This window comes from Rhinatrema bivittatum, chromosome 14, assembly GCF_901001135.1.
Source record: "Rhinatrema bivittatum chromosome 14, aRhiBiv1.1, whole genome shotgun sequence".
NCBI classification, from domain to species: Eukaryota; Metazoa; Chordata; class Amphibia; order Gymnophiona; family Rhinatrematidae; genus Rhinatrema; species Rhinatrema bivittatum.
The window spans coordinates 75,781,020-75,807,128 of record NC_042628.1 but is presented as its reverse complement, the minus strand read 5'-3'; the positions used below and the strand labels follow the sequence as shown (position 1 = coordinate 75,807,128).

The following is a 26,109-nucleotide window of genomic DNA, read 5'->3' as shown; positions in this document are numbered from 1 at the left end:
CCCCTTAAAATCTTCCTGGGAAAGGAGCACTGTGATCACATGGATGGGATTAAATGTCTATGTACTACAATTATATCAATATGACAAGGCAAAGTTGCCTCATAATTAAAGAAAAAGCTATATTTAATAAAAAGATTCTGGTAATTAGCATTTAGGCTCTCAGATATGTGCCTCCATGTCCTGGTTGCAGACACTTAGGATAAATAAATAAGAGAAGGAATAAATAAGAATCAGGTAAAAAGTATTCTCACGGCACCGAGGGGAAGCTCCTCTCATTATCGTGGTGCGGATCCTTTTCATGACTGACTGTCTTTGAAGTGCCACAGCCACATTGCATATTCAGCAGTAGACATTTCTCACATTTATTTATTTATTTATTTATTTAAGAGGTTTTTATATACCGGGGCACGTTAAAAACATCACCCCGGTTCACAGTGTAACGTAACGTAGCAACGGGCTTTACAATAATTTAGAGTAGATAAACATAGATAATGTAGCAACAGGATTTACAATAATTTAGAATAGATAAACATAGGTAAACATTATTTAGATTTACAGCTATTCACAAGGTGTCCGGTCTTTAACTATTCACAAAGGTGTCGGGTATATGGTATTGGAGGGGAGAAGGAAGATGGGGTGTTGGGTTGGGTTGGGAGGAGGAGGAGGAGGAGGAGGGTGGGAGGGGGAGGAGGAGGGTGGGAGGGGGGGGGTACAGTGATGTGGGGGGGAAGAGGGGGGTAATGGTTGTTAAGTTCAGGGGGGGCGTGTCAGTCGAGGGTCGTATCTTCCTGGTCAGGCAGGAGCTTCCTGTTCCCCAGAGGATAAATACTGTATCCTGAGCAGGAGGTGTTATAGAGGACCAGAGGGTGAGCTCGGAACCTGTCATACACAGAGCATCCAGCTCCATCATCTCTCCGGCACCATGAGGGCTTCTCTCATCAGCATCTACATCTTCTCTGCTCTGATTGTTACAGGTGAGACACCTTCCCTGGTTTCTCTTCCTAAATTACCATTCCCAAACTGATTCCCATTAATATTCCTTCCCTTCTACTTCTTGTAGCTTAGTCGGTTCATTACTGTTTGCCAAATGAACTCTTGAGACATTACACACATGCAGGTGAGCTTCTTTTCAGAAAGAAAACCAAACTGTGTCTATCATGTCAGATGCTATTGCACTGGAAGGAAGGCTAGTAATAGAAAAGAACATTTTTTCCTATCTCTTTTAATTTAGAAGTTAATGATCACTCTCCATGTCACCTGGTCCTCTTCCTCTAGACTCCCTCCTCCTTTCCTCACTACACAAATGATTTACTAAACATTAAGAACATAAGAACATGCCATACTGAGTCAGACCAAGGGTCTATCAAGCCCAGCATCCTGTTTCCAACAGTGGTCAATCCAAGCTACAAATACCTGGCAAGTACCCAAACACTAAATAGATCCCATCCTACTGATGCCAGTAATAGCAGAGGCTATTCCCTAAATCAGCTTGATTAATAGCAGTTAATGGACTTCTCCACTAGGAACTTATCCACCTTTTTTAAAACCCAGTTACACTAACTGCACTAACCACATCCTCTGCTAATGAATTCCAGAGTTTAACTATGTACTGAGTGAAAAAGATTTTTCTTTGATTTGTTTTAAATGATCTACTTGCTAACTTCATGGAGTGTCCCCTAGTCCTTCTATTATGTAAGAGAGTAAATAACTGATTTACATTAACCCGTTCAAGTCCTTTCAAGATTTTATAGACCTCTATCAAATTTCCCCTCAGCCGTCTCTTCTCCAAGCTGAACAGCCCTAACCTCTTTAGCCTTTGCTCATAAGAGAGTCAGCCATTCCATGCTCATTATCATTTTGGTTGCCCTTCTCTGCACTTTCTCTAGTGTAACTATATCTTTTTTGAGATGTGGCAACCAGAATTGCATACAATATTCAAGGTGTGGTCTCACCATGGAGCTATACAGAGGCATTCACCTTTTTATTTGCCATTCCCTTCCTAATAATTCCTAACATTCTGTTTGATTTTTTGACTGCCACAGCACACTGAGCTGACGATTTCAATGTATTATCCACTATGACGCCTAGATGGAGAAGGTACAGAGAAGGGCTACCAAAATGATAAGGGGAATGGAACAACTCCCCTATGAGGAAAGACTAAAGAGGTTAGGACTTTTCAGCTTGGAGAAGAGACGACTGAGGGGGGATATGATAGAGGTGTTTAAAATCATGAGAGGTCTAGAACGGGTAGATGTGAATCGGTTATTTACTCTTTCGGATAGTAGAAAGACTAGGGGACACTCCATGAAGTTAGCATGGGGCACATTTAAAACTAATTGGAGAAAGTTCTTTTTTACTCAACGCACAATTAAACTCTGGAATTTGTTGCCAGAGAATGTGGTCCGTGCAGTTAGTATAGCTGTGTTTAAAAAAGGATTGGATAAGTTCTTGGAGGAGAAGTCCATTACCTGCTATTAAGTTCACTTAGAGAATAGCCACTGCCATTAGCAATGGTTACATGGAATAGACTTAGTTTTTTGGGTACTTGCCAGGTTCTTAGGGCCTGGATTGGCCACTGTTGGAAACAGGATGCTGGGCTTGATGGACCCTTGGTCTGACCTAGTATAGCATTTTCTTATGTTCTTATGTTCTTAGATCTCTTTTCTGGGAGGTAACTCCTAAGATGGAACCTAAAATCGTGTAACTACAACAAAGGTTATTTTTCCCTATATGCATCACCTTGCACTTGTCCACAGTAAGTTTCATCTGCCATTTGGTTGCCCAATCTTCCAGTCTCTCAAGATCCTCCTGCAATTTATCACAATCCACTTGAGATTTAACAACCCTGCATAATTTTGTGTCATCTGCAAATTTGATCCCCTCACTCGTCATATTCCTTTCCAGATCTTTTATAAATATATTAAAAAGCACCGGTCCAAGTACAGATCCCTGAGGCACTCCACTGTTTACCCTTTTTCATTGTGACAACAGACCATTTAATCCTACTCTCTGTTTCCTGTCTTTTAACCAGTTTGCAATCCACAACAGGATATCACCTCTTATCCCTGACTTTTTAGATTTCTTAGAAGCCTATCATGGTTTCAGCAGTTAGTGTAATTGGGTTAGAAAAGGTTTGGATAAGTTCCTAGAGGTTACATCCATAAACTGCTATTACGGTAATTAATAAGCAACAGTAGCTTGAGATTTATTTAATTTTTGGGTACTTGCCAGGAATTTGTGACTTGGATTGGCCACTGTTGGAAACAGGATACTGGGCTTCATGGACCCTTGGTCTGACTCAGTATGGCAATTCTTTTGTTCTTATGTTCTTATCTGCACTCATATTTGGCCCCTGCCTATGCCACCTGTTTCTGTAGTACCTGCATGGTGGTTTCCAGAATTGCCTTTCTTTCTATATTCTGGTACATTCTTGTACCTTGTGCTGGTTCAGTGCTACAAGTCTGCTAGCTGCTGTGCCAGCTCCACATGTGCTTCATTCAACTCTGCACACTCTTGCCGGACTGCCTCTTCTCTCTCTCTCAGGTCCTATTCTCCCAGAGGTTTACCACCTGCACATGGGCTTGAAGCTCAGCATTGGTGACCTACAGATCCCATGTCTTAAGAACATAAGAACATGCCATACTGGGTCAGACCAAGGGTCCATCAAGCCCAGCATCCTGTTTCCAACAGTGGCCAATCCAGGCCATAAGAACCTGGCAAGTACCCAAAAACTAAGTCTATTCCATGTTACCGTTGCTAATGGCAGTGGCTATTCTCTAAGTGAACTTAATAGCAGGTAATGGACTCCTCCTCCAAGAACTTATCCAATCCTTTTTTAAACTCAGCTATACTAACTGCACTAACCACATCCTCTGGCAACAAATTCCAGAGTTTAATTGTGCGTTGAGTAAAAAAGAACTTTCTCCGATTAGTTTTAAATGTGCCCCATGCTAACTTCATGGAGTCTTTCTATTATCCGAAAGCGTAAATAACCAATTCACATCTACCCGTTCTAGACCTCTCATGATTTTAAACACCTCTATCATATCCCCCCCTCAGCCGTCTCTTCTCCAAGCTGAACAGCCCTAACCTCTTTAGTCTTTCCTCATAGGGGAGCTGTTCCATTCCCCTTATTTTGGTTGCCCTTCTCTGTACCTTCTCCATTGCAATTATATCTTTTTTGAGATGCGGCGACCAGAATTGTACACAGTATTCAAGGTGCGGTCTCATCATGGAGTGATACAGAGGCATTTTGACATTTTCCGTTTTATTCACCATTCCCTTTCTAATAATTCCCAATATTCTTGTTTTGTTTCTGGACCCAGAAAATTTTCTGGTTTTCTTCACTTTGACCTGCTGGGGGCGCCAGCTGTCTGGTTCCCCCGACCCGCAGGAGGCGCCTGCGCTCCTCCTGATGTTTTTGCCATAGCCTGCTCCCACCCTGGATTCCCTCCATTGTTTCCTGTTTCTGGTCTTCTGTTCCTTGTCCTGCTGTTGCTCGTTTCTGCTGTGGTCCTCCTTTTGCTCATAAGAACATAAGAAAATGCCATACTGGGTCAGACCAAGGGTCCATCAAGCCCAGCATCCTGTTTCCAACAGTGGCCAATCCAGGCCCTAAGAACCTAGCAAGTACCCAAAAACTAAGTCTATTCCATGTTACCATTGCTAATGGCAGTGGCTATTCTCTAAGTGAACTTAATAGCAGGTAATGGACTTCTCCTCCAAGAACTTATCCAATCCTTTTTTAAACACAGCTATACTAACTGCACTAACCACATCCTCTGGCAACAAATTCCAGAGTTTAATTGTGCGCTGAGTAAAAAAGAACTTTCTCCGATTAGTTTTAAATGTGCCACATGCTAACTTCATGGAACTCGTTTCTGCTGTTGTTCTGCTTTTGCTTGTCTGTGCTGCCTTCCACTTGTCGCTCATCTGTGCTGTCTACCGCTTGTGCTTGTTTGTGCTGTGTGCGGTTTTTTGTGCTGGGCACTTGTTGGTGCTGTTGTGTGTGGTTGCGCTTGTTGCAGTTGCGCTTGTTGCAGTTGCGCTTGGTTGTGCGGTTGTGCTTGTTCCTCCTGTGTGCGGGTTTCCCTTGTCGCTCTCCATTCTCGCGTTCCCCGTTCACATGCTCCCTCTTTTGTGTTTTTTTTTTATGTCGGTCGCGTGTTCACCGGTCGTGTGTTCTCTTGGTCTCTTGTTCCTGGTCTCGTGTTCTCTGGTCCCCTCCCCCTTCTGGAGGCCGCTCCGAAGCCAGGGCTTCACCTGAGCAACTGTCCGGATCCTGCTCCACGACCTGGGAAGCCTTCGGTGTTGTTCAGGGCCTACTCGAGGCCTGCTCCACTGCAGCCTGGATGCTCTGTGTGGGCCACGCCCTTCTCCTAAGGGGCGGGCCCGCGGCTCCTCGCCACTCTTATAGAGCCAGCGAGGGACGGCCCATCTGGACTCCTCCCAGTGAGTTGCCTGCTCCTGGGCTATAAAAGCTTTGCTCTAACACTCATGCTTCGCCTTGCATTGGAGTTACACATCTCTGAATATCGCCTCTTTCAGTGCTCTGTCAGGCCTTCATTTCTGTTTCAGCTTGGTGTCCAGTGTCTTGCACGTCCTGATGTTTCATGATGTTCCTTGACGTTTGTTCCTGACCCTGATGTTTTAACCTGCTTTTGACTGCTGGTGTGCAGTAACCTATTTCACACTGCCGGTGGGCAGCCTCCTGCTTTTGACTGCCGGTGTGCAGTAGTTCGCTTTTGACTGCCGGTTTGCAGTACATTACCCTGGACTGCTTTGTGCAGCATATTTCCTTTCATGCGCTAGTTCCGCTCCCGCGGATGTGGGACAGGGTGGTCCGAGGCCAGACCGGTCGTACTGGCTGTGTAGGGCGCTCTGAGGGACAGTGCCAACGTCTACTTGTTTCAGAGTCTACATCTACAGTCTGTGTTTCCCGAGTCTTCGTCGTCTGTTCCTGATCCTTCGTCTGCCCACGCCCTGAGTCTGGCCTGCTGCCTTTTGCCATCCCAGCGGCAGGTCCGAAAGGGCCGGGAACGGTCGGAGGACTGTTCATCACCAACACTCCACAGTTGGTTCCAGAGGCATGCGGGTCTGGCTGGGGGTCGGGCTGCCTCTCGCCACCCACGCTACACCTACCCTTGGCGCGGGATTGTGCCAGGGGCCCAAGGGCACATTCTCTCTAGCGCTCCCTGGTAACACTTGCCAGTCAGAATCTGGTCTGATGTCAGCTGCCGTGTTACTTCCAGCTTCCTCTAGAGCAGTGTCCCTTTTCAGGGTAGAGCAGAGTCACAGCTGATTTGTGTAGCTGAGACACTTTCTCTGTTTCCAGCTGTTCTGTCCAGCCCTAGTTTTAGTTTAGCCAGACTGGCAATTATCCATGCCCTGCCTGCTTCTGCTTTTTCCCAGGTGTTGGTCCAGAGACTCTGGTACTTCAGGACACTTTCCTGCAGCTGCTTCTGCCCTTCTAGGAGGCTCTGAACCAGGGCTTGCATATTTACAAGAATTCTAGGCTTAGTTCAGAGTGGGGTTGCCCACTGCCCAGTTTTGGACCAGACAGCCAGGTTTTCAGATATGCTGTACAGTGTCCGATCAGAAGTACTGATAGACACTGAAAATCCGGTTTTTGTAAGAGGCTCCTCTTTCCCACAACTTCCTGATTACAGGGGAAGACAGAACCCAGAGCTGAGCTGGTTCCTGACTGCTTTTGCCTCCGTTCCTGGGTTGTGATTGGATGGGATGGGTAGAGGAGGTGGGTCCATCAGGTCTCTCAGTTCCAAGTGGCTCCACAGATCTCTGCAGCAATGCCCTCTGGGTCCCTCCCCCTCCCTCACTGAGTGCTGGGCTAAGACCTGAGAGAGGGGCTGCAGTGAGCCAGCCAAGGGATACAGTCACAGAGGAGGGGAAGATGGAGAAAGAGACAGTCAGAGTCACAGGATGGGGAAAGGGGAAAGACAGAGGGGGCACAGAGAAAAGCAGAGGGACAGGAAGATGGCCACATAGGGATGAAAGAGGCACATAGGTGGATTGTAAGGAAGGTCACAGGGAAGGTGAGAGGCACAATGGGAGAGACAGATGGGGAAAGGAAGGAAGAGACAGATGAGGAAGGGAAGAGAAGGAAGAGACACAAAGGAGAAAGGGGGTCACAAGAGGAAAGGAGGAAGAGGAAGGCACTGGGGAGGAGGGAAGAAGGAGGGAGAAAAAGATAAGAGCATGGGGAGGGAGGGGACTAAAGACAGGAGGGCCACACAAGAGAGGAGTGCACAGAGGAGAAGGACAGAATATTGAGAGACAGGTGGCACAAGGGAGATATATGAAAAGCTGGGAAGGTTTTAAGGAAAGGGACAGTGAACCATCTCTGTCTGAGACAGGAGGCTGTGTGTTTGGGACTGTGCATCTGTGTTTGAGAGAGAAGGGACAGTGAACCACAAGTGTATAAGAGAGGAGGCTGTGTGTTTGGAGGTGTGCATGTGTGTATGAGAGAGGAGGCTATGCGTTTGGATGTGTGCATGAGAGAGGAGGGACCACGTGTGTATAAGAGAGGAGGCTGTGTGTTTGGAGGTGTGCATCTGAGTTTGAGAGAGAAGGGACAGTGAACCACAAGTGTATGAGAGAGGAGGCTGTGCATTTGGAGGTGTGCAAGTGTGTATGAGAGAGGAGGGACCACGTGTGTATAAGAGAGGAGGCTGTGTGTTTGGAGGTGTGCATGTGTGTATGAGAGAGGAGGCTGTGCGTTTGGAGTTGTGCATGAGAGAGGAGGGACCACGTGTGTATAAGAGAGGAGGCTGTGTGTTTGGAGGTGTGCATGTGTGTATGAGAGAGAAGGGACCACATGTGTATAAGAGAGGAGGCTGTGTGTTTGGAGGTGTGCAAGTGTGTATGAGAGAGGAGGCTGTGTGTTTGGAGGTGTGCATGTGTGTATGAGAGAAGAGGCTGTGCGTTTGGAGGTGTGCATGAGAGAGGAGGGACCACGTGTGTATAAGAGAGGAGGCTGTGTGTTTGGAGGTGTGCATATGTGTATGAGAGAGGAGGCTGTGCGTTTGGAGGTGTGCATGAGAGAGGAGGGAACACGTGTGTATAAGAGAGGAGGCTGTGTGTTTGGAGGTGTGCATGTGTGTATGAGAGAGGAGGGACCACGTGTGTATAAGAGAGGAGGCTGTGTTTTTGGGACTGTGCATCTGTGTTTGAGAGAGAAGGGACAGCGAACCACAAGTGTATAAGAGAGGAGGCTGTGTGTTTGGAGGTGTGCATGTGTGTATGAGAGAGGAGGCTGTGCGTTTCGAGGTGTGCATGTGTGTATGAGAGAGGAGGGACCACGTGTGTATAAGAGAGGAGGCTGAGTATTTGGAGGTGTGCATGTGTGTATGAGAGAGGAAATTTTATTTATTTATTTATTTGGTAATTTTTCTATACCGATATTAGTGGGTACATCATATCAGTTTACATCAAACATGCAGGATGGAAAATACATAGAACAGGGTCGGGGGGGGGGGGGGAGCGTAAAGGAACTGCTAGGTCAAAGGTGAGAAAAATACAATGGAGCGAGGCAACTCAAGAACAACTTAAGAGTTAACGAAATAAACATTGGGTTAAATATAAGTAACCAAGATTTTGTATAAGAGGACGTTGGCCGGGAGAGGGGAAATTACTACTGATAGGCTTGTTTGAAGAGCCAGGTTTTTAAGTTGGCTCTGAATTTAGCGGTGCATGTCTCAAGTCGTAGGTTGTGAGGTAGGGAGTTCCAGAGTGTGGGACCAGCAATGGACAAGGCTCGGTTCCTTGTGGAGGAGAGGTGTGCCTTTTGTAGTGAGGGTACGTGGAGGGTCCCATTGTTGGAAGCTCTGGTAGGTTTGTTAGATTGTGAGGGGCAGAAAGAATCAATGAGCTAGTTAGAGTTGTGTATATGTAGAGCTTTGTGGGTCAGAGATAGGGTTTTATATATGATGCGAGAGGGGATCGGCAGCCAGTGCAAGTTTTTGAGGAGAGGCGTGATGTGGTCATATTTACAGGCGTTAGATATGGTTCTTGCTACTGCATTCTGCAGCATTTGAAGGGGTTTTATTGAAGAGTAGGGGAGGCCTAGGAAGAGGGAGTTGCAGTAATCCATTTTTGCTGAAAGGGTGGCTTGAATGACGGTGCGAAAGTCGCTGGCAAGAAGTAGTGGTTTTAATTTTTTCATGATGTTGAGTTTAAAGAAACCTTCCTTGAGGATTAGGTTGATATGTTTTTTTAGGTTCAGTTGTTGTTCAATTTGAACCCCGAGGTTTCGTCCACTGGGTTGCCTGCTGAAGAAGTCATAAGCAGGATCATTAGCAATGGCGAGTTTAGGGGGTGAGTGTTGAGAGATGAGGAGTAGCTCCATTTTGGATGTGTTTAGCTGAAGGTTAGAGAGGAGGAGCATTGATGGACTCAAGGCAATTTTTCCAGAGATCCAGCATGTTTGTGAGGATTTCATGGATAGGTATGATGATTTGTACATCGTCAGCGTATAGGAAGATTTTTTAGGCCGAGGTCTGATAGGAGTTGACAGAGGGGGGTAAGTTGAAAAGGGTGGAGGGAGGAGCCTTGGGGGACTCCCTAGGAGAGGGCGTGGTGGGCGGATTCAGAGTTACCAATTCTGACTGAGAATTTTCTATTAGTGAGGTATGATGTGAACCAAAGGAGTGCGGTGCCTGAGAGGCCAATGTGGGCTAGGCGAGTGAGGAGGAGATTATGGCTTATAGTGTCAAAGGCAGCAGAGATGTCCAGGAGGGCTAGTATGTAGCAACAACCATAGTCCATGTCTCTGAAAAGGAAGTCGGTGAGGGAGAGAAGGAGGGTTTCTGTGTTGAGGTGCTTGCAGAAGCCGAATTGGGAGGAGTGCAGGATTTTGTTTTCTTCCAGGTAGTCTGAAAGTTGAGTGTTGACTACCTTTTCCATAATTTTTGATATGAGGAGGAGATTGGATATGGGGCGAAAGTTGGCTGGGTCTCTCGGGTCTAAGGATGGTTTTTTTAGGAGGGGTTTGACGGCGGCATGTTTGAGGGAGTTGGGGACTATGCCTGAGGATAGGGAGCTGTTGATGATATCAGCCAAGGGTTTGGCTATGGTATCAGGAATTGTAAGGAGGGCTTTATTGGGAACAGTGTCGGATGGGTGGGTGGCAGGGCTAATTTTTTTAAGGATTGAGGCTATTTCGAGGGAGGATGTGAGGTCAAGAGAATTGAGCGAAGTGGTGGTGAGGAGTGGGCCTAGGGAGGGGGGTTGGGGATCTGGGGAGAATCTTAGAAGTATGTTTGATATTTTGTTATGAAAGTATAGTGCCAGTTCTTCGCATTTACTGCTTGCCTCTTTGTCTGGGATGACTGGCGGTTCTGGTTTTGTAAGTTCAGAGACATAGGCGAAGAGGGCTCTAGGGTTGTATATGTAATTGTGAATCTTTTTAGCGTGAAAGTCGCGTTTGGCATTGAGGGTAGAGGTTCTGTAATGATGTAATGCTGATTTGAATGAGGATGTCTTATGGGGTGAAGGGTCCTTATGCCATGCTCTTTCTTTTTGTCTGAGATTATTTTTTAAGCGCTTAAGATCCGAAGTGTACCATGGTTTTAGGTCTTTGGAAGAGTTCAGGTTGCGTGTGGCGATAGGGCATAATTTGTTTGCTATGTCAATGGTAATGGTGCTCCATGAGTTTATTGCGTCCTCAGGGTTGGAGCAGTTGAGGTTGGAGAGGGCTTTGGATAGGTCGGAGCTGAGGTCCTCACTGGGGCAGGGTTGTGTGTTTGTGTGTGAATATAAGAGAGGAGGCTGTTTGTTTGGAGGTGTGCATGTATGTATGAGAGAGGAAGTTGTGTGTTTGGGAGTTTGTGTGTGTGAGTATAAGATAGGAGGCTGTGTGTTTATGGGGAAGCAAGAAAGTGGGTGGGAGGAAAGAAGTCCATAGCAGTGAGCAAGGTGGGATGAAGGTGAGAAAAGAAGAACTGGAAAGAGAGAGAAGGATTAGGATGAAGAACTGTAGGAGGGAACTTAGAAGAATGAGGAAGAGACTTGATCTATTTTAGAGCTTAGTGTAATGGGTGGAGAGGTAAAGGAATAAAGATGTAGATCTTGGGAGGAAATATGTATTAAGCCAGCTCGGCGTCATTCTGCCTAATCATTGAGAACATTCCAGAGATGGGAGGTTCAGGAGAAGTGGTCAGTTAGAAGTGACCGGAGGGTCCAACCTCTAAAGGGATGGTGAGTAGGCTACCACTCTAAATGGTGACTCAGTCACTAGGGGGGAAGCAATCAAGGGACTGGGCTCTACCCTAGGGACCACTGGATCTGCAGGAGAGGGAGCTCTGCTTTATGAGCGGTAAAGTGAGGATGAAGGAGGAATCTAATCTAGAAACTGGAGAGTTACGTTTTACAAGCCTGCCACTAGTGAGTAACTGAGAGCTAGAAAAGGGGATTCTGCAACCTTTTCCTGTTGAGGCTGAAGATATAAAGTCCTTTAAGGGAAGACCCTGGGATCCTGTGCTAAATTCTTTTCTTTCCTGTGGAATTTGAAGAACTGTTTTTTGTCTAAGATTGTATTGTAGGATAAGGGAAGAAAGGGTGAGGTGCTGAAGAAAGAAGGGTGCAGGTGTGATATAGGGAGGAGATGAGAAGAGAAGGAAGATGACTGGAATTTGGCAGTGTGTATATAACATGTTTTCTCCTTTTTCTCAGGGCTCTCTCTGAATTGCCATAAGTGCTTGAATACTACTGGAGTTGAATGCTCACCTATCTCTGAGACCTGCAACGAGGGCGAAATGTGTATGACAAGGCTGGAAAATAACACAGTGGGTGAGTGCCATGGCTTTCAGGTGAAGGCTGTTCCATTTCTGGTTAGGTTCTAGGTCCCTGCTTTGATCAATAATCCCCCAAATGCAACTTATATATTCAATTAAAGGTTCTCAAAAATGAAATATTAACCTCTTTTTTTCCAATTATACACAAGCATGTGTCACTCATGCTGGCAGGATTTAAGTCCCAAGGATACCCAAACGTATCTTTACTCTTTGGGTTGTGCATCCGGCTGTCCCTCTTCCCATGCTGACTCTCTGTCCCAAGGGTGCATCCTTTTTGTGGGGAAGCTCTCACTTATTGCCCAGGTGATGGTGTCTTTCTCTTTGTGTGGTGTTAGCTGCTGCACCCCAGGGTATGAGATGCTGAGACATACTAGGCACTGTGTATTAAATGTTTACTGATTCGGTAATAATTAAATTAAAGTCCATTTTTTAGTAAAGATGAATTTACAGCTGACTGATGTACAAAGGTGTTTTTTCTCTTCTGGGTAGGTGTCCTTTATCTCCGGTATCTGCGTAAAGCTTCCCAAAATGCACAAAGTTTTCCCAGTGTGCCAAATGGGAATCCTATTGGCGAGGTCCTCTCAAATATGAAAAGTCCTTCCTGAGTCCAGTTTATTCACCATCACCCAACCTGTCCTGGTCCCATAAGGTGGAGATCCGAGTGGGAAACTCCAGAATCTTGATCCTCCTTTCCTGATGTTGGTACTGGTGACTTCTCTTGCAGGAAAAGCCTTTAGGAAGTGAGAACCAGGCTATCCCAGCCCTGGAGCCCTGTGCAGAACCTCCCCACAAAACAATATCTGAATACTTGTTCTCTGAGAAATCTCTCGGTGACTGCTGCTTCACCATCACTGGTGCTTGCCCTGCTAGGGAGTAGATTAATGCTCACAGGTCCTCAGCTCTTGTCCTTTGTGTTGGGAGGAGCCTGCTCCAAAATGTGGAAGGTCTCCAAAGCCATCCCTTCTTGAAAAACAGGAGACATTTTGGCCATAAAAAATCTCATTCTGCAGGGTACTGTCACTAGAGTGGGCTCACAGGTCTGCAGCCCCTTTACGAGACTTCCCAAGGGGGAATCTGGCAAAAGTCTATGTCATTGCAACTAAATAAAGGATGACCCTCTGGCAGGGCATGCAAAGAGAGAGGAACCTCTTCCAAAATAAAATTCACAACCAGGCTGGGAGCACTCTTCAGGGAATGGAAAACTGCATCCTCTCTGCTCTGCAGTAAATGATTGCAAAGATTCCTAAACTGGCTGTACTCAATAGGATGAGGCATCCTATCCAAATCCTCCAGGTTAGGAGGGGCAGAGAGGGATGGAAGGCTCATAGATGTAAACTGGTTCATTTTAAAAGCTCTACGTGTGCCAAAGCTGGCAGATATGAACGTGACTCAGCCCGCTGAACAGCGCAAGGATTTGGAAACCCGCGCAGGTACATGCCTATCTCCCGTTATGCCCATATATTGTTTTCCACCAAAAAGAGTGGGGCATTAGTGTGGTCTGGGAGGAGCATGAGTGGGTCAGAACTGCTCCATGAAGTTTGCGGGTATTTACGCATACCACCGCGTGCCGGTGTCCAGAACCACGTGACTTCTGCTGGGGACGGTATGTAAGTTGTGTAACAAACAAAAACTAGGCTAGTCAGTAAGGTTTTAGGGCTTGGGGGCTAATAGGTTAAAAGGGAGGCAAATTACCTAGGGGGTTCAGCTAGTCCTCTCCTTTACTAAGGCAAAGTGGGAACAAACTGGGGAAACAGGTAATTGCTTCGGTGTGCATAGCTACTAAAATTCCCCCACTTGCAGGCTCGCGTTGCCATACGCACGCAGATGCGTACATCAATATAAAATCATGTGCACATGTATGCGCGTATAGCCGATATCATAACTTGTGCGTAGGTTATAAAATCGCCATGTCCATGTGCACACACTGGCAAATGACGCACATGTGCACTCACACACGGGTCTTACATATTACCTCAAAGGTTTTAAGCAGGGATCTCGTGGCAGAACAAGGGGCACCATACAAGTGTATCATCAATCTTGTGAACTTTGCAAAGTATGACCTCTTACAAATATTTTCTTGTTTCCATAGGAAATGATGTGCGTATGTCAATTAAGAAAGGGTGTAAAAAATACGACCCATTTCTCTGTAAAACTCCAATCTGTTTCAACGGCGGTAACTTTTCCTATGATGCCTTCAATTTATGTTGCGATGAAGACAACTGTAACAGTGGACCTGTCACAAGTAAGGACTCAGAGATAGATTTTCAAATGGACCTAGCTGGCTAACTAAGCAGGTTACCTGCTTGATTCATTGGGATGAAATTCTATGATGGATGCACAATGTTTTTTCTAATGAAATCAAACTAAACAAATGTAAAAAGCCTCAATTTGTTGTGGGTAATTAGACAACAAACAAAAAGAAAATCACTGAAATCTGACATTTTTTTGTTTTCTTTTAATTTTTCAATGAGAATTAAACAACAGTGCTCCCAATATTTAAAAATGTACCTTTCAAGTCTTCTTGTAGGTCACCTTCCACCCCGCCCCCACCCGCTTGTCTTTTATCCCATCCTTGGTGTCTCCTAAGTCGAAATGGGGCAGGAGTGTTCCCCAGTCCTTCCTGTCCCTCCAGATCCGGTATTCAAAATGATGTTAACTGGCCCTGAGGCAAACAAGCAGTCTGGGGCTAATTTCCAACTCCTTATAGCTGCATCTGCTCAGAAAATGACATGCAATAGAATGCAAAGCTCAGGGTGCTTTGTCTGCAGCTGTCCTGTCCTGCGCTTCCCCCCCTCGCCCCGGGTCGGCCCTCCCTGCGCGGTCGGTGTCAGCCCATCGGGGCCAGGGGAGTTGGACCCGGGACAGACCTCCCACGTGGTCACCGGGGCGGCTCTTCTGACTAAATCAGCGCTGAAAAGAAAACAGCTAGGCAGACGGAACTTACTTTTAATCTCAAAGAAGGGAGCCGCTAAGCCGGGTAAGCCCGCCCACCGAACCCCGACGTCACGATCTGCGACTCAGAGCCCTTTAAAGGGCCGAGACGTCTCCAGGCGTCGCGCGCCTAAGGTGCGCGACAAAGGGGCTAGCCCCTTTGTGCGCCCCTTCATGCGCATCAGAACCTTGAAGTGGCAGCCACTCTCTACACTCCATTTTGAGAATCCTACACACACCTAACTCAGGTCCTCCCCAGCATTCATCCAGCTACCTCAGCATTCATCCAGCCACCTCAGCATTGAACCAGGATCCTCAGCACTCATACAAACTCCTCAACATTCAACCAGCCACCTCAGCTCTCATCCAGCCTCCTCAGCATTCATCCAGCTACCACAGCACTCATCCAGCTACCTCAGCATTCATCCAGCTATCTCAGCATTCATCCAACCACCTCAGCATTCATCCAACCACCTCAGCATTCAACCAGGATCCTCAGCACTCATACAAACTCCTCAACATTCAACCAGCCACCTCAGCTCTCATCCAGCCTCCTCAGCATTCATCCAGCTACCTCAGCATTCATCCAGCTACCACAGCACTCATCCAGCTACCTCAGCATTCATCCAGCTACCACAGCACTCATCCAGCCACCTCAGCATTCATCCAGCTACCTCAGAATTCATCCAGCTACCTCAGCATTCATCCAACCACCTCAGCATTCAACCAGGATCCTCAGCACTCATACAAACTCCTCACCATTCAACCAGCCACCTCAGCTCTCATCCAGCTACCTCAGCATTCATCCAGGCTCCGCAGCATTCATCCAGCCATTTCAGCATTCATCCAGCCACTACAGCATTCATCCAGCCATCCCAAGCTATCAATCAACCACCTCAGCATTCATCTAGCCTCTCCACCATTCATTCAGCTAAGGATCGGCACTGCCATGCTTCATTACTCATATCCCCTCAAAGAATACTTCCACAACTCTTCACTTCCATTACGTCATAGAATATCATCTGCTGGCAAACCCCATCAAAGTGATCTCTTTAGTCCTATCATGATGCTAGGATACCCAATACACACATTACATCACAATACCTGCTTCAAGATGAAGCCAATGTTACGATACAAACCCATAACACGCAGAAATTTAACTCCGGTGATGATCTCCCCCTTTACGCAACTACTTGGGCTGGCCCTATTCACTTTAACACTATTCAATGCCCAGTCAATTACCAAAAAAACTCACATTCTTCACGTCTATCTGCTTGATGCCAGGCTAGACATCTGTGCCATCATGGAGACCTGGCTGAAGCCCTCAGACACAGTTTTAATAAATCAACTTCCTACACAGATATATGATGTCTTCTCCTTACCCAGAAAAAAGAAAAAAGGAGGAGGTCTCCTCATAGCTGCCAAAAAAATTTCTTAACCTCACTCTACAATCTATCAATACTATACCTAAACTGGAGGTAGGCTTATTCAAATCTAAGTCGCTCCAAATCCTCCTCGCTTACGCTCCCCCTGGACTTTTAGATCAAGACGCTTCTCCTATGGTGGAAATCATAGCCAAATACTTAAAACTAGATTCTCCAGCCATAATCCTTGGAGATTTTAATCTTCACATCGATGCCAATCCTCGATCTTCTAACTGTGAAGCCTTCCTATCAGCCCTCTCGGACATGGGCTTTAAACTATACATCAACCAACCCACACATAAAGCAGGTCATACCCTTGACCTTATCTTCACAAATTCCAACCTCTTTCCACTTTCACCCCCTCTATGCCTCCCGGTTCCATGGTCAGATCATTTCATGATCACCTCCACCTTCAGGTCATTGACAGGATCTTCTGCGCCCCCTCAGGCGACCACTCTGTACTACAGGAAACCATGTCCTTCAGAAGACCTCGGCAACTCTCTAATCAAAGAACTTCCTAACCTGGATCTATCTAACCTCAGTTCTGCTATTATCTCCTGGCAAAGTATTACTGAAACGATAGCCAATAACTTATGCCTACTGTCAAAAAAAACCATAAATCCTTCTCAAAACAAAAGCAGCCATGGTTCTCTAATGAGCTCCGTACCCAGAAGCAAAACCTAAGACGGAAAGAAAAAGAATGGAGGAAGAATCCCAATCCACATTCTCTAACCATATACAAAGCCGCTCTCCACCACTACAGAACGGCAACGCTTCAAACAAAAAGAGATTTCTATGCCCACTGTATCCACAATATGATGTTTGACGTGAAGGCTCTTTTCTCGTACGTATCAGAACTCACCAAAACTGCTCCCCCTACCATCCCAGATGATACAGCCCAATCGAAGGCCAATGATCTGGCCTTATTCTTTCAGAACAAAATCTCCAACACCCTGGCTAAATTACCTACCAGCTCAAACTCACTGCTTCCGGATACCCTCCACCTACCGAACACAGACATAAGCTTAGAATCCTTTGATCCTACTCACACTATAGAGGTGGAAAATCTGATAAAAAGAATGAAACCTTTGACCCACCCTCTGGACCAAATACCTTCCAAATTTCTGATTCTCATACCAGAATACATCTCCAAATATCTAGCTGATATTATCAACTGTTCCCTCTCACATGGAATATTCCCAGATGCTCTCAAATCGGCCACCCTCAAACCCATACTCAAAAAACCGAACCTGGACCCGGACGACCTCAACAACTACCGCCCCATTTCAAATCTCTCGTTTGTAGCTAAGATCATGGAGAAAATCGTAAATAAGCAACTTTCAAATTACCTAGAAGACCATAATATCCTACACCCGTTACAATACGGTTTCCAAAAAGAACACAATACCGAAACCCTCCTCATCTCACTCCTTGATCAAATATACATTGGCTTTGATAAAGGACAATCATTCCTCCTAGCCCTTCTCGACATCTCGACAGCTTTCGATACTGTAAATCATAATAACCTTCTAAACCGGCTATCAGACATAGGAATTGCAGGATCAGCTCTTAGATGGTTCGACTCCTTCCTTAGCAATAGAGGCTATAAGGTTAAAATCAATAACAAGGAATATTCTCACACTAATGCCCCATTTGGAGTCCCCCAGGGCTCCTCCTTATCGCCCACCCTGTTTAACATCTACATACTCCCTCTCTACCATTTACTCTCAAATCTAAAACTTAAGTTCTATATATATGCAGACGATGTTCGAATTTTAATCCCCATATCCAATTCATTGGACTCAACACTCAAGTTATGGAACTCTCACCTGCAAATGATCAACCATCACCTTTCAAGTCTCAACCTGGTGCTCAACACTTCCAAGACAGAACTATTGCTAATCACCCCAGAAGGCAGTCCCATCCATCATCAACTGCAATCTAACATACAAATATCCCACGCTAGAGATCTTGGAGTCATAATTGATAGTCACTTGAACCTAAAGCAATTTATAAAACACACTACAAAGGAGTGTTTCTACAAGCTACAATTACTCAAAAAACTCAAACCGTTCCTATTCCATTACGATTTCAGATCTGTCCTCCAATCCATTCTGTTCTCCAAGATCGACTACTGCAATTCCATCTTGCAAGGTCTCCCGGCTTCTACTATAAAACCCCTCCAGTTGCTCCAAAATGCAGCGGTGAGAATTTTGACGAATACCAATCGGAGAGTGCATAACTCTCCCATTCTAAAAGATCTTCACTGGCTCCCAGTAAACTTCAGGATTCTCCATAAATCACTCACAATTATCCACAAAAATATTCACCATCAGACCCCTCTTGATCTGCTACACCCTCTCAAATTGCACTCGACGGCCAGACCCTTAAGGGATGCCTACAAGGGATCATTACATGTTCCTCCAATCAAAATTGTACACCACTTTGGCGTCATAATGGTGCTCATGGATTTTTTTGGCATGATATTCTTTTTTTGATGTAAGGATTGCTGTCCTGTAGTGATGTAAAGTTCCTTTGTATTTTGATAGCGTAGAAGAGTTGGGGGCTTTGCACCATCTGTTTTCGTTGTGACGAAGGATTTGTTTCAACCGTTTAAGCTCTGTGGAGAACCAGGAATTAACATTCCTAAGTGCCTTGGGAACACTAGCTAACCTTGAAGACTTGCATCTTTTATAACTCTTCATTGTGGTGTCTAAAATTACAAAGAGATGCACTATTTCTTCTGTTTTCTAAACTTGAGGCAGTTTCAGAGAGGACCTCAAGATCTAGCAGTGCCTCATGGAACCCTTCTGGTAAATTTCCACTAAACAGATGCCCCTAATAAATTTTATTATCACAATGGGTAGATGTGAATCGCTTATTTACTCTTTCAGATAATAGAAAGACTAGGGGGCACTCCATCAAGTTTGAACAAACAACATAAGAACATGCCATAATGGGTTAGACCAAGGGTCCATCAAGCCAAGCATCCTGTTTTAGGGGTGTGCATTCGTTTTGAACTTAAATGTAAAACGCAACTTTTTTTTTTTTTAACTTAAAAAATTGATGAGGCGAAAACGATCGGATTTCCAACTTATTCAACATAGCTATGTTGAATACGTTGGAAATCGCGATCGTTGATCCTAAATAAAAATTTAAACCCCTCACCCTCCTTAATCCCCCCCAAGACTTACCAAAACTCCCTGGTGGTCCAGCGGAGTGTCAGGAAGCCATTCCTCTAGTCCTTTGCGAGGAGCACGTGACGGCCGCGTCACGTCGATGACGCGGCTGTCACGTGGTCCACCGGGGTTCCGCTCCCGGACCCCTCGTTGGACACAAACGGAACTTTTGGCCAGCTTGGGGGGGCCTCCTGACCCCCCCAAGCTGGCCAAAAGTTCCGTTTGTTCAAAACAAGGGGTCCGGGAGTGGAACCCCGGTGGACCACATGACGGCCGCGTCATCGACGTGACGCGGACGTCACGTGCTCCTCGCAAAACCACTGGGAGGAATGGCTTCCTGACTCCCCGCTGGACCACCAGGGAATTTTGGTAAGTCTTGGGGGGGGGGATTAAGGAGGGTGAGGGGTTTAAATTTTTATTTGCACATATGGACATAGACTCAACTTATGGAATTCTCCATATGTCCATATTGACCGCAAATGACCCCCCCTTTCGACTTATGGACTTATGAACATAAACTTTTGCTCTGCACATCCCTATCCTGTTTCCAACAGTGGCCAATCCAGGCCATAAGAACCTGGCAAGTACCCAAAAACTAAGTCTATTTCATATTACTGTTTATAGTAATAGCAGTGGCTATTTTCTAAGTCAACTTAATAGCAGGTAATGGACTTCTCCTCCAAGAACTTATCTAAATGCACTAATCACATCCTCTGGCAACAAATTCCAGAGTTTAATTGTCCATTGAGTGAAAAAGAACTTTCTCCGATTAGTTTTAAATGTGCCACATGCTAACTTCATGGAGTGCCCCCTAGTCTTTCAATTATCTGAAAGAGTAAATAACCGATTCACATCTACACATTCTAGATCTCTCATGATTTTAAACACCCCAATCATATCCCCCCTCAGCCTTCTCTTCTCCAAGCTGAACAGCCCTAACCTCTTTAGTCTTTCCTCATAGGGGAGCTGTTCCATTCCCTTTATCATTTTGGTCACCCTTCTCTGTATCTTCTCCATCGCAATTATATCTTTTTTGAGATGCGGTGACCAGAATTGTACACAGTATTCAAGGTGCGGTCTCACCATGGAGCGATACAGAGGCATTATGACATTTTCTGTTTTATTCACCATTCCCTTCCTAATAATTCCCAACATTCTGTTTGCTTTTTTGACTGCCGCAGCACACTGTACTGACGATTTCAATGTGTTATCCACTATGACGCTTAGATCTCTTTCTTGGGTGGTAGCACCTAATATGGAACCTAACATTGTGTAACTATAGCATGGGTTATTTTTCCCTATATGCATCACCTTGCACTTATCCCCATTAAATTTCATCTGCCATTTCGATACACAATTTTCCAGTCTCACATGGTCTTCCTGCAATTTATCACAATCTGCTTGTGATTTAACTACTCTGAACAATTTTGTATCATCTGCAAATTTGATTACCTCACTCGTCGTATTTCTTTCCAGATCATTTATAAATATATTGAAAGGTAAGGGTCCCAATACAGATCCCTGAGGTACTCCACTGCCCACTCCCTTCCACTGAGAAAACTGTCCATTTAATCCTACTCTCTGTTTCCTGTCTTTTAGCCAGTTTGTAATCCACGAAAGGACATCGCCATATTTCATGGCAATGAGGACTTTCTCAAGAAAATAAGAAAAGGATGGTTGCACTATTTTAATTCAAAACAAAAGTGACATTTCATAACTAAAAGTGTGTAACATATGTCTTAACTTGATAAATTTTTGTACTTGGTAAAATTTATATACAGATTAAAGAATGACATGGTTTTCAAGAAAATCCTAAAAGGTGAATTTTAAGAGCCCGCCCTTGACAACTGGGTGATATGCGCACAAGTTGCGCCGGTGTGTGCTGTGAAAATTTTAAAAGCTGCCCAAGTACACGTGTGTGCTCGCAGCTACGCACATACATGAAAAGTTCCAAAAAAGGAATGGTGCTTGGTTATGGTCTGGGCGTGGCATGAGCGACCCTGGATTTCTATTTGAAATTTGTGTGTAAATACATACACGCACTAGCATGCACAGGGTCCCATGCCACGTAACTTTACTTCTGCTATGGATGGTGTGAAAGTAATAAAACAAAAAAATATAGGCAGATCAGCTGGGTTTTAAAGATAGGAGCTAACAGGGAAGAAAGGAGGCTATTTAACTAGGGAGGATTCAAAGTCCTATCCCCTATCTGGGGAAAATTGGGATCAAACTGGAAAAAGTGGTGGTTGCGTTGGCATTCATGTGTATTAATATCCCCCCAGTTACAATGGTAGAAGCTGCATTTACATGCATAGGCACGCGTCCACTTAAAACTGCAGACACAGGGGTGTGCGGTCAGGCTATTTTACAACATAAACTTGTGTATGTTATAAAATGGCAGAGTCCCTGGGCACGGGCTGATGAACACGGGCAAATCTGCCCCCGCGCACCTCTTTAAACATTACCATCTGAGTGCTTTAAACTAGAAACTCTTGCCACAGAATCATGAAAGATCTGCCGCAGGAAACTTGGGGCTCTGATTTTAAAGGTTGCTTTAATTGTTTTTTCTTGTCATTGTTATACATGCGTAACCTGGAAGGTTTTTGTGTATTGTAATCTGTAAGAGCTATGTCAGTGACCCAGCACACTAAACATCAAATTAAATAACTAAAAACTTTTTCCTAGAAGAGTCTTGCTGAAATCCTTTTCCTTCTTTGTTCTTAGTGCCTGAACGAAACACCACGCTGAATGGCTTGCAGTGCCCATCCTGCTATGTTGAGGGTTCTTCAAAGTGCACCAAGGAGGAGACGATTAATTGCACTGGGAATCAGGGACAATGTAACGAGGGGGATGGTAAAGTAAGGAGACCAGGTAAAGTACTGCAGTTCTCAGTTTGATGAAAATCTATCTAGTCAAAAATGAACAGAACCATTATCAAAATTTTGATCTTCTAAATGTAGGCGAAAGCTGTACATCCACCCTGAAACCTTTCAAAAATGGTCAGGTATGCAACAGTTTCTGTGTGTCAAATATTATATCTCACATAAATCTAATCAAATTGGACTAGATCCCAGGGCCAGATCCTGGAGCTGGAGAACAACGTAGAAGCAATGGAGGGACATAAAGGGGGTATTTTTCAAAAGAATGAAATTGGGAGTTAAGCATGTATCTGACAAGTATCTGACAAGTAGAATTTTGTAAAAACCTGAAGTCTGTGCAGTTTAGGGGTGTTCCCAGGTGGGGTTTGAAGGGTTGCACACAAGTAAAATAAGCCATGGATTGAGCCGCTGGAGACGGAACCAAGGTACAGGAAGAGGCAGTCGGGGCTGCCGTCTGAAGACTACTGCAAATGGAGATGTGTCAGTGGCTGCTGCAACACGAATGTTGTGCGACAGCTCGGCCCAGGGGAGGAGCTCCGACCAATTGTCTTGCAGATCATTAACGATGGAACTTAAAAATGTCTTCAAAGTCCGATTGGTCCTCTTGGCCTTTCCATTCGCCTGAGGATGATAGGCCGATGTATAGTTCAGGGTAATATTGAACTTTTGGCACAAGGAATGCCAATACGTGCTGGGAAACTGTGGTCCCCAGTCGGACACAATCCACTTGGGAAGTCCGTGAAGACAGAAGATATTTTTCAGAAAAAGTCTAGCAAGTTTCCGGGGCTGAAGGAAGACCTGGTAGAGGGATAAAGTGTCCCATTTTCGAGAAGCGGTCGATAACGACCAATATCACCATGTTGTTCTGGGAAACAGGCATATCTGTAATGAAATCTGTAGAAATGCTGGACCACAGTTCATTAGGTGCTGGGAGAGGCTGAAGCAAGCCCCAAGGCTTCCCTGTAGGTGCTTTTTGCTGAGCACAAGTAGGACATGAGTCCACATAGTTTCGGGAATCTTGTAGGCCACCAATAATGCCTTCTCAGCATCTCCAAGATCCAGGCGCGACCGGAGTGGCCTGCCATTTTAGAATCGTGAGCCCACCTTAACACATGCTCACATAACCGGCGGGGAACGACGGTCTTCCCAACTGGAACTGTGGTAGTAGCCGCCAGGGTAATATAAGCAGGGTCAATAATGTAACTATGGACCTCTGGAACATCCTCCGGCTCAAAGGATCTGGAGAGCGCATCAGCATGAGAGTTTTTGAACCTGGACGGACGCAAAGGTTGAAGTTAAACCTCTCGAAGAACAAAGCCCACAGGGCCTGATGGGAGTTCAGAAGTTGGGCTTCTTTGAGATGTTCGAAGTTCTTGTGGTCCTTGTAGATGTTAGACTTATTTTGCTCCCCTTCCAACCACGGGCGCCACTCCTGAAGTGCCAACTTGACCGCAAGGAGTTCGCAGTCGCCAACAGTGTAACGTTGCTCTGTGGGGGAAAACTTAGAGTAAAACAAGCATGGTATTAGCTTGCCTGTGGGAGAATGTTGATTCAGGACGGCTCCGGCACCGACCGCAGGAGCGTCAAATTCTACAATGAATGGATGCCTGGGATCAAGGTGGTAGAGACAGGGACCGGAGCTGAAGGCCTCTTTAATTCTCTGGAAGGCAGCAATAGCTTTCGGCATCCAAACTCGGGTGTTGGCCCCCTTCCTAGTCATAGCAGTGAGTGGGGCAACTATCGAAAAGTAGTTTGCAATGAAGCGCCAGTAATAATTAGTGAATGCTAAGAAGCGTTGTAACGCCCAGAGGCCTATTGGCTGAGGCCAGTCACAGATTCCCTGAAACTTTTCTGGGTCCATCGCGAATCCCCAATCAGAGATGATGCATCCCAGGAAGGGTAAGCGGTTTTGCTCAAATAAGCATTTTTCTAGCTTTTTGTACAGGTGATTCTCCCTCAGATGCTGGAGAACAATGCAAATGTGTTCACGGTGTGACTCTATATCTTTAGAAAAAATCAGGATGTTGTCGAGGTAGACGACTACAAAATTGTACAGGAGATCTCGGAAGATTTCATTCATGAGGCGCTGAAAGACGGCTGGAGCATTGCATAGCCCAAAAGGCATTACCACGTATTCATAGTGGCCATTTCTGATATTAAAAGCCGTCTTCCAGATATCATCAGGTTGAATGCGTACCAAATTGTACACACCTCTCAGATCCAGTTTGGAGAAGATTCGTGCCCCTTCCAGACCGTCGAAAAACTCGCTGATCAGGGGTAATGGGTTACAATCCTTATGGGTATCGCGTTGAGTCCCCTGTAATTAATACAGGGACAGAGTCCACCATCCTTTTTCTTCACAAAGAAGAACCCCGCTCCAGCGGGGGAATCAGAAGGACGAATGAACCCTTTTTCAAGATTCTCCTTAATATATTCTGACATGGTCTGGGTTTCAGGCTGAGACAACGGGTACGTTCTGCCTTTGGGAGACCTGGTGCTCGGCAGGAGTTCAATATTACAGTTGAACTTGCGTAATTTATTTATTTATTTATTTATTTATGAACTTTTAATATACCGATATTCGTGGGACACATCATACCGGTTCACAATAAACTCATGGAGAAAAGGAAATAGAAATTACAAATAACCGGGAAAGGGGAAGGGGAGCAGAGGAGGAAAAGGGAGGGGGGGGGGGGTAGGGAGACAGCTAGAGCCTGAGGGGCGAGAAAAACAAGAGTAGGATAGAAAGGAGAAAAGTGGATAGGAACTGAAATAACAGTCTTAACAATATTCTTAGTGGGATAACAGCATTAACAAAATCCTTACATTTTCATAGATTGCATAATTAACCTTTTCTTGTAGGGAGGTGTGGCAGGACGTGGGGTGGAGGTGTGGCAGGGGCGGGGGTTAGGTTTGGTTAGAGTCGGGGTAGGCCTGCAGGAAGAGCCATGTTTTGATGCCTTTTTTGAAGTTGAGTAGGGAGGGTTCGAGGCGGAGTGAGGTGGGGAGTGAGTTCCATAGGGTGAGTCCTGCTATGGTAAATGCTCTATCTCTGGTGGAGGAGAGATGAGCAGTTTTGAGCGGTGGGGTGTGGAGGGTGCCAGCTAAGGTGGCTCTGGATGGGCGATTGGATGCACGGAAGCGTGGCATTTCCTTGAGCCAGGCGGGGTTGTTGCTATTGAGTGCATTGTGAAGGACGGTGAGGGGTTTGTATTTTATGCGGAAGGGGATGGGGAGCCAATGCAAATCCTTTAGGACTGGGGTGATATGTTCTCTTTTTCGGGTGTCAGTGATTATTCTTGCCATGGAGTTTTGCAGGATTTGTAAGGGTTTGATGGTAGAGTGTGGGAGGACTGTGAGGAGGGAGTTGCAGTAGTCTAGTTTTGACAGAATGGTGGACTGCAAAACTAGACGGAAATCTTTGGCGTGGAGGAGGGGTTTTATTTTTTTGAGAATTTGTAATTTAAAGAATCCCCCTTTTAGAAGTGATTTGATGTGGGGTTTAAAGTTGAGGTGTTGGTCTAATGTTACACCTAGATCTCTTACGGATGGAACCAGGGGGAGGGAGTGTGGCAGGGGGGAGTGGGAGGGGGTGGGGACGTTGGGTGAGGTTTGAGATGTGAGTTCAGGATTGTTAGATATGAGGAGAATTTCTGTTTTGGTTGTGTTGAGTGCGAGCTGGAGGTTGGTTAAGAGGACGTTGATGGAGGATAAGCAGGAGTCCCAGAATTGCAGTGTCTTTGATGGTTTTTTGAATGGGGATGAGGATCTGCACATCATCCGCATATAGGAAGAAATTGAGCCCGAGGTCCGAGAGTAGGTGGCAGAGGGGGAGGAGATAGATATTGAAGAGGGTGGAGGATAGGGAGGAGCCTTGTGGGACACC

The 26,109-nt window shown here is 45.5% G+C and overlaps 1 protein-coding gene across 1 annotated transcript in view; it reads left to right on the top strand.

Moving 5' to 3' along the window:
- Nucleotides 1-841: 841 nt before the first annotated feature.
- The window catches only part of LOC115076331 (phospholipase A2 inhibitor and Ly6/PLAUR domain-containing protein-like), a 43,494-nt gene continuing 18,226 nt past the window's right edge, over nucleotides 842-26,109 (top strand). Inside the window, exons 1-4 of the mRNA XM_029577631.1 lie at nucleotides 842-974; nucleotides 11,689-11,805; nucleotides 13,900-14,052; nucleotides 22,069-22,215. Coding sequence (XP_029433491.1) covers nucleotides 923-974; nucleotides 11,689-11,805; nucleotides 13,900-14,052; nucleotides 22,069-22,215 — 469 coding nt within the window. The 5' untranslated portion in view covers nucleotides 842-922. The remainder of the gene's footprint in view (nucleotides 975-11,688; nucleotides 11,806-13,899; nucleotides 14,053-22,068; nucleotides 22,216-26,109) is intronic.